The sequence below is a fragment of the Papio anubis genome, chromosome 6 (assembly GCF_008728515.1).
Source record: "Papio anubis isolate 15944 chromosome 6, Panubis1.0, whole genome shotgun sequence".
NCBI lineage: Eukaryota > Metazoa > Chordata > Mammalia > Primates > Cercopithecidae > Papio > Papio anubis.
Window position 1 is genome coordinate 52,298,546 of NC_044981.1, and position 18,702 is coordinate 52,317,247.

The 18,702-nt window shown below is 38.9% G+C and overlaps 1 protein-coding gene across 1 annotated transcript in view; it reads left to right on the forward strand.

Annotated features, from left to right (window-relative positions):
• Positions 1 to 18,702, forward strand: part of LRRC1 (leucine rich repeat containing 1) — a 129,483-nt gene that overhangs the window by 100,310 nt on the left and 10,471 nt on the right. Inside the window, exons 5-11 of the mRNA XM_003897751.5 lie at positions 494 to 550; positions 827 to 890; positions 1,284 to 1,358; positions 3,738 to 3,882; positions 6,711 to 6,829; positions 8,452 to 8,535; positions 18,225 to 18,340. Coding sequence (XP_003897800.1) covers positions 494 to 550; positions 827 to 890; positions 1,284 to 1,358; positions 3,738 to 3,882; positions 6,711 to 6,829; positions 8,452 to 8,535; positions 18,225 to 18,340 — 660 coding nt within the window. The remainder of the gene's footprint in view (positions 1 to 493; positions 551 to 826; positions 891 to 1,283; positions 1,359 to 3,737; positions 3,883 to 6,710; positions 6,830 to 8,451; positions 8,536 to 18,224; positions 18,341 to 18,702) is intronic.

The window sequence follows — 18,702 nt, forward strand, 5'->3', positions numbered from 1 at the left end:
ACTCTCTGGACTGAGATGCCCCCTACTTTAAAACAGGGATGATCTCTCACTGATACTGGGAAGAAGAGCTCTGAGTTCTGCAAGATTAAAGGTGCTACTGTTTTTATGGTAACAGTGCATTTTTGGCATTTGAAAGTCTATAGACGCACACATTCGGCTTCTGTCTCAGCCCTGAGAATGGTTGTGTTATATTGGCTGATGAGTTATTTCCACATATCACATATACAAGGTATTTGAATGAAGTTGCTTTGTAGTCATGACACACTACTCTTTTATTAATTATTAATATCTTAAGATTACAATTTGAGAGGTCGAGATGGTATTGTTTTTAATGGGTGTGGGTGGTGGTGGTGATAGGCATTTTTACCCTGGGAAGTGACCTACTAGGTTTTATTCAGTGTTGCAATTTGTCCAGTATGTGTATGGGGGAGGGGAGGTAGGAAGAATCTCAGGAATTTCTCTTATACTTTTTTTTCCTTCTGTTCATTTCTAGTCTTTATAACCTGGCTTCACTGGAACTGAGAGAGAATCTTCTTACATATCTTCCTGAGTGAGTCATTAGGGAAAATAAGAGGAGATTTTGTGCAGAATGAATTTAAGTATTTAAAAAAAAATAGGACTACAGTATTACGTCTAAAGATTTGTGTGTTTTGGGAAGTTTGGGGGATGCCAACCGGCCTTTTCTTAACAGTCCTTCCTGTGCAATATTTTCTACCATAGAAATCAAATTTGTCCTTATTTTTGAAGCTACTCCAAGTGAGGGATACTATATTGCTCGGCATTTCTAAGTATTCTCTAAGTGCGCTTTGTTTATTTTTTAAAATAGCTCTCTTACCCAGCTTCGGAGACTAGAAGAACTTGATTTAGGAAACAATGAAATATATAATTTGGTAAGTCCGTATTTGAGATTTGAATTTAACTTTGTTTTTAGTTATGATCGCACAGTATTTGAGGGAGTTCTATGGGGATCTATACGAAGCCAGTATTTCCATAGATGTAGCTTGGGAACACTAGAGAACCAGCTTCATTTCACACAAGTTAGGAATTATGATTCATGGGTAGGGGAGGTCAGGACTAGAGATGATGGACATAGGTGGAAACAACTGGCATTCTTGGGGAAAGTTTGGGCACTTTGAGGAAAGGGACTCGATGTTAAGAGAAGTACCAGTGAACATCTGCTAAGGTACCCAGTTATTAACAGATGAATTCAGATTCTTTCTTTCTTCAGGGAAGACTGAAAATTGAATCTTTGTTACCATACCTTTTTTTTCCTTTTGTTTTAGCCAGAATCAATCGGAGCCCTCTTACATCTAAAAGATCTCTGGTTGGATGGAAATCAGCTGTCAGAATTACCTCAGGTAAGTGGTAATTTCACAGTGTCTCCCCAGAATGTAAAACAGCAACAATAAGCTTTGTGTATTTCCTGCTGCCACATAAGGTTTGCTATAAAAGGATCTTGAAAACCAAAAACATTGATTGAAAAAGCACATTTGGGAAAACATATTGAGCATGCATCATTCTCCATTGCCATATGAAAACTGAAAACCTCAACCCACCATTTGTAAATGTAGTAAATATTTCCTTTAGTTTGTGAAATCTGTTTTTTATTGTGTCCTTGCTACCCATATAGCTTACTTCAAGCACAGCAGGTTAGTAAATTGCCAGGACCCATGATTCTGATGGTGTACCTTTCTGCCACTCCGTGATGTGCCAAGTGCTTTTGGGATAATTTGACCATGTTTTGCCCCGTAATAGTTTGTGTAAAAGCAATGTTAAATGCTTTTATTTCATATTTTTCCAGTGTTTCTTATGGTTTAGCTGGCATGTCGTAGTGTTCAGGCCTTTCCTACTGTTCCCAAGTGGAAGAACCATGTGCCAAATGAAGTGGAGTCTTGTGTAGACGTCTGAGCACATAGTCATCTTGTGGAGTCCTAGCAGACGGGCCTACATTCTGAGACAGAAACTGAGAAACCTAAAACAAACAAAAACCAACAGGCATTTTCCTCTTGTATTTTTTTCTCCAACTGTTACTGAATTTTATTCTTTCGTGTCTCTCATAGCCAGTTTTTCATATGACCAGTTGTAAAGGGCTCTGTACTTTCATTGGGGAATGCCATATCAATGCAGGGAACCCTAATACTAGAAGAAAGCACTTTAGTAAATTTTTAGTTGTTATAGCGCTGAAGTTGCCATGATGTCACCTAATGACTAATGGAACTAAGGAACTAATTTAAGTCTGTTTATGAGATCTTGGCTACAACTGGGGAAAGGAGATAGATTAGCAACTCTTGTGGGTAGAGTTCGATTAGTACTTGGATTTTTCTAGGAAATATATGGGACATCCTGGTTGGGAGAATGCTAGTTACTTTAGAAGTCCAAGGATGGCAGAAAAATATCATGACATTATCAGGAAAGTAATAAATCTGTGGGACATAAAGGGGAAAGGAAAGAGTTGCATATGTTCAGATGTGTGTAAATGACTTTGTGCAGAGTGTGATATTCTAAATACAAAGAAATTAAAATTGCAGTGATTATGCTGTAAATGGTTATTTAAAAATGTCATTTGCTCCTATAGTATAAATTTGTGTTAAATCAGCATTAAACACACAAAAAAGTCTCAAATAATTAGAATGATTTTTCTTATCTTCAATGATGATGGAAAGAGAAGGATAAAAAGGCATTGTTAAAAGGAGTTAATGAAGAGTAGAACAACTTCAGGGATCTGGTCTGAAATTAGTAGAAATCTAGTCTAGTTTCCTTTAGACAGGAAATACAGGGACAGGATCATAAGGCAATATCAGGTTGATGATAAGCTGGAAAGAATAGATCAGACCAAATTAAATGTAGATGGAGGAATTTGTACTTATGTAGACATCAGGGAGCCACAAGATATTTTTTGAATAGAAGGTCATCCAGTTATAGGACGAGAACTGGCTGTGTTTCAGGAAGGAAATGAGGAAGCACAGTTTATGGAATGGTCTCAGGAACGGGGAGTTAAGACTAGAGCCCAAGAGGCAGAACTGACAGTCAAGGTAAGGGAGTAATGAGGGTAAGATTTAATATTGGGAAGTGGAGTGGAAAAGTAGAGGCAGTGATAAGAGAGAAAGCTTGGACTTTGGGAATGGAAAGAAAGGTAGGTCTTGAATAGAATGTTGGACTCATAGAGGTACTTTACCTTATCCTGGTAGACTGTTTTCACTAAAGGCAGTATGCTGCTTTTAATGTTAAAGGTACAGATAGATCTGGATGTTCCAGTTTTGCTGGGGAGCAATTGCATTGATGTTTGTGCTAACAAATGCTACCTGTCATGGAAGAAAATACAAAGTAGGTAGGTTCTTACCAGAGGAAATCCCAGGGTCACCCTACAGTGTAAGCTACTTAGATTAGTTCCAAACTTGAAAAGCTAAATTCTAGCCTCCTTTTCCTTTTATGATTGTGTGACCTTGTAGTTGTTTGTTCTCCTGTATCTTTACCTATTAAGTGGGAATGATTCCTTGCCTGCCTGAAAGGTGTAGGGCTTTTTGTCCCTGCCAGCTCTGTGTCTGTGATTCATACAACTTCCCACTTTCATTGGAAGGGGATCTAGGAATTTGCTCCTGCCTTCAGATTTGGATTCATGCTAAAGATAACATCCTTAGGACCGCCCTGGGATTTAATTGTGAAAAATCACTGGAACAAATGCCTCTGCACTGTGGCAGGTTTAAGTGTGCGTTTATTTTTCCATGTCATTGTTATAGGAAATAGGAAATCTGAAGAACCTGCTGTGCTTAGATGTTTCTGAAAACAGGTTGGAAAGACTTCCTGAAGAAATCAGTGGCCTGACTTCATTAACGGATTTAGTCATTTCCCAGAACTTATTAGAAACTATTCCGGATGGCATTGGTAAGCATTGGAAATCACTAACTGCTAAAGATACTGCCTGCCGTCGTCTTGAGCATTTGGAGCACACTTTGATCCTTTGGTCACCACTTTCAGATGCTGAGAATGTGGCTCCTTAAAGTTTCCTTGCTGTTTGTTTTTAAAGAAGGAAAGCAAAGAGCATTTATTACAGCAGAAGTTTCTCTATATGCAGATGTTTCTGTCATCCTGGGTTGGTATCTACCTGCTTAAAAGTAACTGCTGTCATTACTCTATATGCAGATGTTTCTGTCATCCTGGGTTGGTATCTACCTACTTAAAAGTAACTGCTGTCATTACTTTTAAGCATTGATTCATCTTTACTTCATCTATGTCTTCTCCCAATGATTTCATGAGGGATTACCCCAAATAATAAAATGTATTTAAGGCATATGAGCAGTCACTAAGAAATTTCTAATTTGGCATCCTAATAGCTTATTTATTTTTATTTATTTATTTTTTTAAGATGGAGTCTTGCTCTGTCACCCAGGCTGGAGTGCAGTGGCGGGATCTCAGCTCACTGCAAGCTCTGCCTCCCGGGTTCACGCCATTCTCTTGCCTCAGCCTCCTGAGTAGCTGGGACTACAGGCGCCCGCCACCACACCCGGCTAATTTTTTTTGTATTTTTTAGTAGAGACGGGTTTTCACTGTGTTAGCCAGGATGGTCTCGATCTCCTGACCTTGTGATCCAACTGCCTCAGCCTTCCAAAGTGTTGGGATTACAGGCGTGAGCCACTGTGCCCGGCCAGCATCCTAATAGTTTATGAGAAAATAACTGACTTATTCCATGACCTCAGGGAGGTGCTGGAAGAGTGGCATAACTGAATTGAACCTTTGTTTAGTACATCGATAATCCTTTAATCATTCTGTGCTATTTTCTTTAAAAACAATCAATCCAGACATTTTGTTTACTATGAAGGAACTTATTCCAGTGTGAGAAATAAATGGAGAGAAGGTATAAACAGATACGGACTTGGGAGCTCCATCATAGCAAAGCCACTTTGAAGTTGAAAGAGACTTTATTTAACCATGGAGTTATCATAGGATTGCTGTCTTTAATTTTATTCAGAACATCAAGGAAGCTTCTGAAAGGTTTTCAATAGTTGGAGAACTTGTATGGCAGAGGACCACTCCCTCCGTGGTATGTGGTCAAGATGAAAATTTCAGTAGAAATTCAGACATTGTATTTTGGTTAAACCCGGCTAGAAAATCGATAGGGATTTTGACTCTATGCAGAGATGTTCACTGAGAATCGTTTATGGCATCTGAAAAGGGTTGTAGAGACTGGGCATGTTTTGTTGCTTGGAATGGGAAGCAGCAGAAAGCATGAGAGGATGACTTCAAACGTTTAAAGGACTGCCTTTCAAAGAAGGAGATGTATTACAGCTTTCTGATCAAATGAGCAAAATGAAAGGATTGTGAAGCTCAATTTCATTTAAGAAAGAGCTTTAAAAAGCAAAGATGGCTGGGAATGGCTCACACCTGTAATCCTAGCACTTTGGGAGGCCAGGAGTTTAAGACCAGCTTGGGCATCATAGTGAGACTTCCCGTCTACAAAAAATAAAAATATTAGCCAAGTGGGTTGGCACACGCCTGTAGTCCTAGCTACTCAGAAGCCTAAAGGGGAAGGATTGCTTGAGTCCAGGAGTAGGAGTTTGGGGCTGCAGTGAACCATGATTGTACCACTGTACTCCAGCCTGGGCAATAGAGTGAGGCCCTGTCTCTTAAAAAAGAAAGAAAGAAAAAAAAAAAAGGAAAGATATGTTACAAATTCATTTGGGCTGCTTAGTGAAGAAATGAGTACCTTGTCACTAGAAGTATTCAAGGGGAGGCTAGAAGACTAGTTGCCAGGAGACTTCTCTGTTGGGATGAGATGTTTCAGTGCTTGGCTGTGCTATTCAGTATACCCTGCAGAAAATGCTAGTGGGTCTCCTGACAGTGAGGGCAGGTCGAAGCCCTCCAACAACAGCATTAGGCTATTGACTATGCTAAATAAAGAGCTTAAGAATTGGTTAGTTCTTCTATCTTGCCCTGTGGCTGCACATGAGGCAGGATACACCTTTCGATATTTTTCTTTCTCCAGCTTTATGACTGCGTTAGAATAGAGGCTGTTTTCTGATGTAGTGGGGAAAGCATCAACTTTCCCCACTACAGTAGAGAATGAAGGGTGCCGCTTAATCCCATGACTTGTTGAAGTGAGAATCTGAATGACTTTGCTAGTGGCTAGTGGGGACTCTGAGGAGGCTGCAGTAAGACTTGTTCTTCTTTCCCATGAACAGTGGGTATCACCAGGACATCCAGTCTTCCTGGCCTGAGTGAAATAGACTCCGTCTTTAATATGGCTTTCCTGAGGTTACCGCTTTATTCTGGACCTATAGAAATACCGCGCTGTAGGGCTCTTCACTGAGTCATTTTCATTCATAGGTGATTTAATAAACTATTTCTTTTGTTTATTGTAAGGATAATTCTTGGAGTAAAATGAAAGTTTCCTCTGTGCATGAAACACCTCCATGGAGAGAAAGCTGTTTTGTTTTTCTGTAAATGTCTTGGCTTTGCTGTGATGTTTTTATGCTTTTTAAAATGTTTTGTTTCTAATTGCCAATCGTTTTTGATGTTCTAAACAAATTATTTTAACTCCCAACCTTCATGGTCTAAATGATAGAGTTTCATAATGTGAAAAGCTAGATGAGGAAAAAATAAGTAACTGTTTGAAACAAAAAGAACAGCAGATAGGAAATTCCAAGCAGTGATTACGAAAATAATTGTAACTAATGAATTTGATAATAATAATAATACTAATGATGCTTTTACAGGAAAACTAAAGAAACTGTCAATCTTGAAGGTGGATCAGAATAGACTCACACAGTTGCCTGAAGCAGTTGGGGATTGTGAAAGTCTCACTGAGTTAGTTCTTACAGAAAATCAGCTCCTGGTAAGTGTGGTTTGCACGTACATCATAGAGACTTACTAGGGTAGATTCTACTTATTTGTAATTTGAGTGGACTAAATGGAAATTTCTTCATATTATATCCCAGAAGGGTCTTACAAAGCAAATGCATGACCTAAAGATCAGTTTTTAATCTGCTTAAGCAAAGAAAGTAGTGCTTAGGTTTCCCTGTTGAGCTTGTGTCCCAGTTGTGGTGCTTCGAATATAGGGACTGAACAAATGCCTCACAGATGTCTCCAGTGAGGTGTGGGGATAAGCTACTCTCGATGGATGTGTTGATGCCCCAGCTGTGGTGCCCAGAGACCACCACTGGGAATATTCATCAGGATTCCTCTGGCCTCTCCTTGGGTTCTTTGAGCAAATGGGAAGAACAGGAGAGATGAGAAAAGAGATGAACATTGTCCAGGAAAAGCCTTGGTAGGATGGGGGCTGGGAAATGCTCTTGATCAGGGAGCCATAGGATGGTATCTAATGGGCTCTGGTTAAGGCAGCTTCTTATTAGAACTTTGGGGTAGAGGAGGGGTTCCTCCACCTGGACCAGGCTTCCACCAGACAAGGGCAGGGGTTATGCGTGCACCCCCTGGCAAAGGGTGGGTGGGCAGGGTGGCAGCAGATCTCAGTTGTCTTTTCCTGTCCTGCTTCCCCCTCTGCTTTTGTCAGTCTTTCAGTTGTCACTTCTTCTTCTTCCCCCCTCTTTTAGTTGTCATATAGCCACTCTGTTTTCTTCAGTTTACTCTCCTACTTTTCTCTTTTCTTTTCTCCATCTTCATTTTGTCACTTTATTATTTTTTTTTACTCTCTTTTCCCTTTTCCTTTTCCCTTTTCTCCTTTATCTATAAATAGAGTAAGTAATGTTCTTTAGGTAGAAAGAGCAAAAAGGATAGCAAGAAAGGATGGAGTGCACAGATGTGGGTGGGGAGCCCAGTAGCCCCTCCCCTCAGACAGCTCAAGCAGCCAGCCTCTGGCAGGTGTGGTGGGAGTTACCAAATCTTCCAGTCCTGCTTTGTGATTTTAGGCTTACAAATAGTAATCATAACAACTGTAAAAATAATATTCACCCCTGGATTGCACTGGAGTATTGAAGACTCCCATGTGGGTGCCAGCCTGGTTCTGGTAGAGCTCTGCTCCCCACTCCAGGATGCTTACCTTTCTCCCATCCCCATAGCCCTCGCCTTCCCCTGCCCATGTGGCACCCTGCTCTGGGTGCTGGTTCCCTGCCTCAGTGCTGTGGCTTCCACAGACATCTAAGCCACTGTCCCAATGTGGTCCTTGAAGGTGCAGGCAGGGCGGGAATGAATCTTGAGGGTGCAAATTCTCACTCACTTGAGTTGAACAGCATTTATTTCCCTTTACAAGATGTTTCCCTGTTCCCAGGTCTCTACTTTTGATTTCATTCCTTTAAAACAGACTTACCATTTCAGCAAAAATTCAAAATATTTAATGTCACACCCCCTAAGTGAACATTACAAATATCTAATATTCAGCAAAAACTATTGCTTCTGTTGCTGGATGAGATTATATTCTTTAGGTCCTTCCAGAGATCTTATTTACTGGGAGCCATGTTAAAAATATGTGTTACATTAATAATGAAATTGTTATTTTAACAGACCCTACCTAAAAGCATTGGAAAACTAAAGAAGTTGAGCAACTTGAATGCAGACAGAAATAAATTAGTGTCCTTACCAAAAGAGGTATGTGCTTTTAGAGAAATCATGTGATCATAATTATGAAGAAATAATCACAATACATAAGGGATCAAAAATGTCAAATGCTTTGAAAAGACGCATGTGTTGCTTTTAAAGGTGTGAACTCCAGTCTGTGAGTTTAGAGCCGACTGGAGGAATTATGTCAAAGAATGGTCATCAGTAACATTAAGGAGAGTTGGGAAAGGTGAATTTATAGGATTTTAAATGGGAGAAAGAAAGAGATTGACATTTTGGGTTTGACATACAGAGAATGGTGACACCATTGGCAGAAATGGATTATTTGGGAGTTTGGCAGAGGAAGTGGACGACTTTAGCTTTGATTTTTTAATTTAATGTGGAATTAAGCTCTATCCCATAAGCAATTGGAATTATAAAAACTGATCTCGATGCAACCATATTTCTAGGCAGCGATTTACATTGGGCCATGCTCATGTCTTGGATGAGTTTAAACAAACTCTTCACAAAGGCATACACATAGAGGAAGGTGAATGGGAAGCTAAAGCCAGCTTCCTAGGATTTTTTTTTGGTCAGTGGTCTAAGCACGAGAAAACGAGACGCCACCGTCTGTTGTGGAGAGTAGCTGTGTGGACTTAGAGGTATTTAAATTCTGGCAAGGGAGGTGGAAATGCTGACAATGAGGATGAAGCTTATAGTAGGTCAGACAAGGAGGTGTTTAGTGTGTTGTTTAAAAAGAAGGCTTACAATTAGCCAGGCGTGGTGGTGGGAGCCTGTAGTCCCAGCTACTTGGGAGGCTGAGGCAGGAAAATTGCCTGAACCCGGGAGGCTGAGGTTGCAGTGAGCCGAGATCATGCCACTGCACTCCAGCCCGGGTGACAGAGTGAGACTCTATCTCAAAAAAAAAAAAAAAAAAAAAAAAAAGGAAAAAGAAGAAGACTTACTTTCTATTGGGTACTAGAAGAGCTTGGTTGGAGAAGGATAATACTGAACTTGATTTTTTTATTAGCAATAAAGCTTAAAACTAGCTGTTGATGAGCCTTCTCCTTTGCTGGGTCCTCATCTAGAAGGGTATGGTATTTCCTTGTATGATATGATCACTGGCCGGGTGTAGTTTGCTTCATATTTCTGTTTTGACTTTTTCTAACATCTATTTTGGAGTAATTTCAAAACTGCCATCCAGCCAGTCAGAACACGTGGCCTTCTTATTTTCCTATGGCCACGTCTCAGGGTATCTGAACTTCCTCTTTCCTTTCCTCATCTTGGTGTTTGGCCCACAGTGTCCCAGTCTTCTCCCTGGGTAAGGTGGCCAGCATTTCTGAATGGAGACATGAGAATATTTACTATAAACATGATCATATTCTGAAACATCTTTTATATGAACACTGGCATCTAAGTAAACTGTTTCCGGCTGAAAGACTTAAGTCTGTTTCTCAGCTAAACTGGGACACAACTAAGAGATTCTACTAATTAGAAAAGTTGGGTTCTAGTTTCTAAGCAATAAACCAAAATACACAGCTGATATTCTGAACAGTTAAATTTACTGTTGCTGGATAGTGGCAGATGGATAGTAGATTGGACATATAAACACACATACGGATGTAGAAAAGATTTCTTTCTTTCTTTTTTAATGCCAGGTAACTGTACTAGATGCTTTCAAGTATTTGTTGTACTTGTTGAATCCTTACAACAGCTTTTGCAGTCATGATGATTTCCTCATTTTATGAGTGAGGAAACTGAGGCAAGTAAGTTCTTTTTCTTACTTGGGCTCGCACAGCTGGGAGTTGGTAGAACCTGACTCCAAAGATGAGTCTCTCAATAAACACATGACCACTTAGGTAATGCAGGCTCAGCCCAACCTTTCCATCTGTGACCTTGAGGTAGGGCAAGTCCCTGATTTGTTAAGGAAAGGCCAAAGTATCTTTAGTTTGGACACTACAGAAAGTTAATACATTTTAGGTTTACTTTCAAGGCAGATCATGAGGAGAGCACTTTTAGGTGTAATGTTAATTCCCAGCAAGTTTCACCACCCATCCCCAGCTTCCCTGATCCCCTGACTGTCTTTCACAAGATTACATTCTAAACAAGAACCTTTTGGAAATTTACTTTCATAGAACTTTCACCATCATTTCAGCATCAGTTCTCTTTTAGCTTTAAAAGAATGAAACACACTCAAGTGTTTCTGACTAGAGGGTTATATCTAATCCATGCTATGTGTTCACTAAATTTACTAGAACAGTTTTTCATGATGTGAAAAGTGAAAATATCGTGAAAATATTTCTAACTTCAAAGCCTTTTGGTCATATTTTGTCCATTTTCTGAGAAATTATGATTGGTCTTCTGGCATCTGGCATTTTAGAAAGAAATAGTCTGTGCCTTTCCCTTCAGCTGTCTGAAAAAGCAGAGAATGTTTAGGTTTTTAGGAATTGGATCTTTTCTAGATCGCCTCCTACTCACACACACTCAGCTCCCAGAGTAGGAAATGTGCTGAGCACATGTCTCCAACTCTCCCACGGATCACAGTTTGCTGCCCAGCAGAAATGGTTGAGTGCTTGCTTCTGACCACTGGGGCTGAGCAGCCAAATCACCGAGAGTCTCCTGATCTCTCATGCATCACGTTGGCCCAGGCAGCACCTTCATGTCATGAGTCTCTGTGCAGTGAGCGTGGTAGGCCCTGTGACTGTGTATATGTTAGCTCTTCCTCCAAGCTTGATGCCATTTGATCAAATCTTGCATTTTCCTGATTGGATTCTTCCAAAAATGTATTGCTTTCTCTTGAACAGTTAAGTTGCATACATGACATCTCTAAACTGAAAGACTGACCAATTCAATTCATATGCCAAAAACCCATAGTAGTATTAATTGCCATTGGTCTGGTATGCTGTGTAGTTCTTCCTATATTTTGTCCTTTAAAAAAAAAAATTTTTTATATTATTGTGTGTTGCTAGTTTTAGGGCACAGCTCCTTAGTCTGTAGCAGCATTTATTTGCATTTTTTCCCCAAATGGTTGAGGGGAAAATGTTTGTACTGTGTGGGTCACAATAATGGATTCTGTTTGTGTTTTGTGGTGTTATTTGTAGTAAACATTTGCAAATCAATGAATGTCTTTTGTTTTCTTAATTGTTAGCTGCTTGGAAATTTAGAAAAGTCAGGTAAACTTGTTATCTTGTAAGTATTGTTCAGACCACAGTTGCATCTCTAACTTCCATTCTGCTTCTTAAATGCATGAAGATTCAAATCGGCTGACTGCTTTGTGTGCTCTTCATTATAAAATATTGGACATTTTCCTCTAAATTCAGTTTTTTGTTTTTTTTACGACTGCATGGCCTGGAACCTTATTTTGTTATGTGTTTTTCATGTTTGTTCAGATTATTCACTCTCAAAAGAATGCTTTTCTGTGAATTACATTTTAAGTTATTCAGAAATCTGAAAGGCATCATTTGGCAGCTCATCTGTTTTCACTAAATTGTAAGTTTGTTGGCACAAATCTGTCTCTAATGGAAAGGCTAGATTTGCTTTATTTGCTACACCTGGCATGCCTCTGATTTTTCAAGTCACTTATTTGTGTCTTTTATTTTTCATCCTGTTGCTTAAGTATATATACTTCTGGGAAAAGGAGATTTCTTAAAAACTCATAGTGTTGGTGGAGAGGAGAGTTAAGGAACATACTGTGCAGTAGTATGATTGATTCATGGATAGATGGAGTTGGTGGTATATGTGTGAGCATGAGTATGATGAACAAGAGCCAGACCGTAAAGAATTTTTGGCTAGAAGAAATTGAGCTTATATCCAAGTTTAGAGTCCGTTTTTCTTTTTGTCTCCATTAAGTCCGAATGAAAGTGACACCAACTAAGCCACACTTACGCAGTGAGATGAGGCAAGATAGCATTTGCAGATCATTCATCAAAGCTTTTTTTAATCAGACAACCTGTAAATATTAATTACCCATAAATATTACTATGATACTCAGAAATGCCTGTGGTGATAGAATATTCATTTTGTGGATAGTTTTCTGCCTTCTTCTTATTACAATTTAAAATTATTTCAGTATGTTTCCATTATATTCTAAAATGAATTATTGATTAAAGACATAATATAGAATATAAAAATATTAGATAAAATATAGTTGACCATCAGATTTCAAGATGGAGAAGTCATTCCTAAACTTGAAATAAGTCATTAAAAAATAGTTGATGGATTTGTCTACAGGAAAATTCGATTTCTGATCTTTAAGAAGGTAAAGATAGCCTTTACTTTCTTGAAAGGGGGCAGGGAGACATTTAAAGTATCTTAAATGAGAGATCTGTCTTTACTCTATTAGAAGTTCTTTTACACCAATGAGGAAAAGATGTATTAAATACATCCATAGAGAAGTAGACAAAAACAAAGAAACTTCCACAAAAACCAGCAAGTGATTCACAGAGGAACAAATAGAAATGGCAACTAATGTGAAACAATTTCAGCCTCATCAGTATTCACAAAAAAATTAATAATACCAAATTTTGGCAAGGGTGGAGGGAAGTGTATATTATCATGTAAATGTAAATTATTATGACTTTCTGGAAGAGAATATGATAATAGTAAAAACTTCAGAAATGTTTATACTCTTTGATTCTGCAAGTCCACGTCTAGGAAAACATTCATGGATATACACTAAGAATGATGTACAAGAACATTTCTCACATTATTCATAGGAACAGCCTACATGTTCCAGGCACCATACCAAGTGTCCATAGAGGCAGCTAACATGTGCCAGGCACAATGCCAAGGGCTTTTGCATTTATTCTTATCTAATTATCATAACAGTTCTATGAGGTGTAGGTAAATCATTATCAGTGTCCAACAGATTGTGAAACTAAGACTGAGAGAGGTTAAGTAACTTCTCCAGAATCACACAGCAAAGAAGTGGCAGACCTAACTAGCATTGTCTACCCTGGGCAGTTTCTTAAATAATCTGTGATACATCCATAGAAGGAAATAACTATGTGGTCCATAAAAGTCCTCTTAGAAACATTGTTAAAGTGTATATGTAGAATCACAAATGAATGGCAGTGGTACTGGAAGATCGTTCCTCATAATGTTAATACTGATTATCCCTTTGTGGTAAGATTTGATTTTTTTTTTCATTGTGGTTTCCTGTGCGTGGATGTATGGTTTTTATTTTTCTAATCAATGTAAGGTACTTTTTTATAATCAGAAAAAAAGAATTCCGTAGCTGTTAGTGGATATTTTGATGTCAGTGGCCCCAGAATTCAGGGAATCCCAAAGCCACATGATTTCCAAAAATGTTTATGAAGTAGGGAACATTTGAATAATATGCCATAGATGATGGAATTTTAAAATTATGTTTCATATTATTTTTGCTCAGATTGCATTTTGGCCAGATTTTAATTATTGTACATTTTTCTTTTTTTGCCAATGGGATGTGGGTTCAATTATGTTACAAATAATATTAAAAGGAATATACTGAAGGAAAGTGAAAGTTCCCTTACACTTAAGGCAAGCATTTAAAAAATAGAATATAAACAAAAGTGACTAACGTAGGCTGCCTTTTTGAATCACTGAATCTGTCTCATGATCTTCTCCTTGGGTGAGCTAACCTGCAGGCAATTAATACTTAGTGAAAGTTGACTTGAGCAGAGGTTTGCTCAATAATCTGCAGATCCTATTTTCTTGAGATGGGTTAGATCAATGCCTAACAGCTAAGGAGACACAAAATGGCTGGACAAAGATTCTCAGCTATATTCCATAATTCTCAGATAATCCAAGTCCAACCCCTTGTATTCTGGGAAGGTGCTATTATGTGGTTTAAGGGAGGCTTAAAAATATCAGCTTCCTACATAACTGGTAATAAGTTTTTTAAAGTCTGCTTCCCAGAACTTCTAAATGATACAGATATTTTATCCTGATGACAACTAAGGAACCTGTAAACTCTGCCTCCTGAACCCAAAAGAGAAAGCCAAAATATATATGAATGATGTGTATAATGTCAGTGTTCACTATTATTAATACAAAGTGTCACTGCGATACATCGTTAGGGAGATAGTTTTTTAAAGACATTCAGGTGAGTTCAGGAAAGAGACTGCCAACATCAGTACAGTTCTAAGAACATAGTAGGTATTTAGGTGTTGATTGTACTCATCATTTGGATCTGAGGTTTTTACTTCCCGGAAAAAAAAAATAGCTACCACATTTATTTGGCAGCAGCAAAAGGCCAGTTTCTATGATAGGTGCCAAATTATATATGTGGTTTCATTTAATTTAATCATTATTGTTACTTTTGGTTAAAGTAACACATCCAAACCCACAAAACATATGACTGAGCCTAAATTCTAGCCCAGGTCTGTATGATCTCAAAGCATCCACTCCCTCCATCATACCGCATCTCCCTCTGACGTCTATAATGAACTATATCTTTTCAGTTATGGGTTTGAATGCTTAATAATCTTTTCTAAAAACCAAAGGTTTGTGCCATCCCTTCCTGGCTGATTTGGAAAGAGGGCTGTGTTTGTGTGAATGTTTGCTGGGACAGCATGTGCCTTTGTGGGGTGATTAAGGCATCCCTAGCACACTCTGCAACAACATGTGCTCTTTGTTGGCATTGTTTTTCAAAAACCATAGACAATAGAGATCAGGAGGTCACACTGCCTGCTCTGACAATCCAGAGGGCCTAAGAGGCTCTTGTACGCAATTGCGTTCCACCCCTTGACGTCTCAAACGGGTATGAGATTAGAGTGGGAAAGGAAAAAGAAAAATGAAACAATAACACACAGTAGATAGCTCACACATTTCATTGAAGTTTACACTTTATCTTCCTAAATGATTAATGGATCTTGTCCAGAACATTTATTTAGAGCCCTCTGACCCACTTTAATTAGTTAATTAATTTTTTGGACTACATAATACATGCACATGATACAAATTGAAAATGTTCACATGGTATAGCAGTAGGGCCGCAAAACAGATATCTTACAGGTTGGTGTGGTGGGAGGGCAGTGGACAGCTTCATGACAAGATGCCCACAGTTAAAATGCAGTCCCAGCTCTATATGCCTTCCAGGAGCTGATTATCCCCTCCGGATGATCATATGAATAATGATATCTGCTTTGCCCCCCTTGGGTCACTCATAAATCCTGTGTTTTCAAAGGTAGGTCAGGACGCTAGCAGGGGTCTTCAGCCTCAGCCAGCTGCTGACTTGGAAGCCCTCCTTCAGGGCATGTAGCCGTACCTCTGAACCCCAGCCTCATGCCGAAGCTCCTCCACCTGGGAGCAGGGATGTGGGAAGGGTGCCCCATGGGAACCTAGTCATTCTTTCTCATAAGTAGATCTTTGTCAGGATTGTCTAAATTTATCAGAGACTCTAATAATATTGATCATCAAAGGGATCAGGGTTTTGATTGCTTTCCTTCCATGATATTTCTGGGCATCTAAGTAGACCCGTTGATTCCCTTCCTTAAGGGAGGGAGAATGTGCTCAGCCATATGGGAAATCCAGTTGCACATTTCTTGTAGGACACTATATTGGGGCTATATGTTTATAAAACCTAAGAGAGGCTACTCTGGTGATTCTTACTGGAACAAAAAAGAGTTTTGTTGTCTCCACTGCTGCACATAGAGGCAGGTAACTTTTAAGTAGAGGTCTTTCACAAGTAAGTAAAGTGTCTAAACATACGTAAATGAGAAATTTAGTGGGCAGAGAGGCTATGCATGGTGGGTAGACAGCATGAATACTATACTTGCCAAGTACCCTGAGTGTACATAAACATGTGCAAATTAAGCAGTAACTCAGGTAAATGATCTTAGGGTTCTTCATGTGGTATTTTATGCTCTCAGAGGGTTAGACCATAATTATGAAATAAAGGCAGAGAGCATTTTATTATATGGACCAAAGGGTTCTGTGAAGGCTCTATGGAGGAACAGAGGATGTTTAGCTAATTTTGGATCATTGGTGAGATTTAAAAAGGCATTTCTATAAAAAACAGTGGGATCAAAAATATAAAAATGTATTTAGGGTATAATGAGTAGACCATTTTTGCTGGAATGAGGAGACATATATGAATGCAGGGACTAAAGGGGGCAAAATCTAAAAGCCTTTCTACATATCACAGATTGCTCCATGACCAGAGACAATTTTTTTTTTTTTTTTGAGACAGTCACCGCTCTAGCTAGGCGCTGGAGTGCAGTGGCCGGATCTCAGCTCACTGCAAGCTCCATGCCGAGGAGTTTCGCCATTCTCCCTGCTCAGCCCTCCCGGTAGCTGGGACTACGAGCCCGCCACCTTGCCCGGCTAGTTTTTGTTTTAAGTAGGCGGGGTTTCACCGTGTTAGCCAGGACGATAAATCTCCTGACCTTGTGATCCGCCCGTCTCGGCCTCCCAAAGTGCTGGGATTACAGGCTTGAGCCACCGCGCCCGGCCTGACAAATGTTAGCCTACATTTACTTATATATTTATTTTTCTTTTATATACATTATGGTTAAATATTGTGGTTCAATACATTATTTTGAAATCTTTATATTTTTAAGGGAGGAAATAAAAAGATTATGTATGAAGGTAATTATGTAGCCATTCACAAATCTGCATTCTGCTTTTGAGGATATTATATACATATATTAAACACATGTATAAATAGAAAAGGGCAGAAGATATATTCAGATAGCATTAACCATTCAAGTCTTGTGCTCTTTCTCAAGTGGGAGCCTCTGGAGTAGTATTTTTCCATGTGTTGGAGAGACATCAATAGGTTCCTTCATGAGCCTTTCCTAGCAGTTGCCCTTAGTCAGGAGAGTGAGTACAAGAAGAATGTAGTACTTTATGGAGTCCTGCAGAATGTTGTGTCTGAGATCGAGCTATTTTTCCGCCCTCTTGATTCAGTTTTCCTGACTGTAAAAACCACCACCAATTTGTTAAAGAGAATCATTGGATTTTTGTGTGTGTTTATGTTCCTTTTTGAAGACCAGACTCATACAAAACTCAGTTACCTTTAAATTGCTTACTTTTAAAAAATGGTAATCAAATTTGGTGTGGATGGAGGTGTTGATCTGTGTGCCTTTACGAGCAGGCCACGGCTAAAGAAATGGATGTATAGATTTACTCCGTTCACTTTTTGTGAAGATACTGCTGATTTTACATCCATCAAAAAAAAAGTGAATTTACCACATTAATTTGTGAATGACTAAAAGCTATTAAAAGATGTATGGTGGAAATTAATGTACTGTATAATCTGTAAGATACCCCTTTTTTTTGAAAAAAAACATGGAGAGTGCTGAAGTTAATATAATGGGCAAGTCTTGAATTGTGTGTTCATCAGGATCACCTTTGGCCTAACTTTTGAAACTACAATTGTTAAACTTGCATATTACCACATAGTATTTTTCTGGATTGTATAGTTTGGTTAACATATTTAACAGATGCAGTTGGGTTAGATATCAGCAGTGGAAAATGATTTCTTCTTTAGAATAAAATTTTTAAAGTGTATCATTGATTTTCTTGATTTAATTTAGAACATGTACATCTAACGTTTCACAGAGATTTTTATGAACATATAGGGCTGTGTTTTGTATGATTTAAATTAATGATTATTGGTCATCAGTGAGACCAGTGAGTTATGTGGTATAAGTTTATGCATCCTTTTTATACTGTTTGGTAAACAAAGTACTCTGATCCTACTCCATCTCCCCTAGAAAACTGGAAAAAAAGATGTATTTCCTTTCTCACCGTAGATCGGCGGGTGCTGCAGCCTCACTGTGTTCTGTGTGCGTGACAATAGACTAACTCGGATACCTGCAGAGATGTCACAGGCAACAGAACTTCATGTGCTGGATGTGGCAGGGAACAGGTAAGCCTGTTGTATGCTTTGCTTGAGGGAAACAAATATGCATACATCCCAATCTTTGCGTGCATCTTCAAATTTTTGTCTTTGCTTTATCTTACAGAATATGATCCCAATTTTTCAAATGACCTAGGCCTCAGGGAATTCTTCATATGGGGGCTAGAGTGCTTGAGCCCAATGGAGCAGAGAAAGGGGAAACCTGAGCATGGGTTAAAGTGTCAGTGGACACTTTTGTAGAAATGCTTCCCAGAATGATGGTACAATGATGCCAGGGAAAGAGCACTGAACTAAGAATGGGGAGACTTGGGTTGTGGCTTAGCTCTTCTAAGTAGCTTTTGTAAGTCATCATGGGCTTCAGAGTTTCCTCA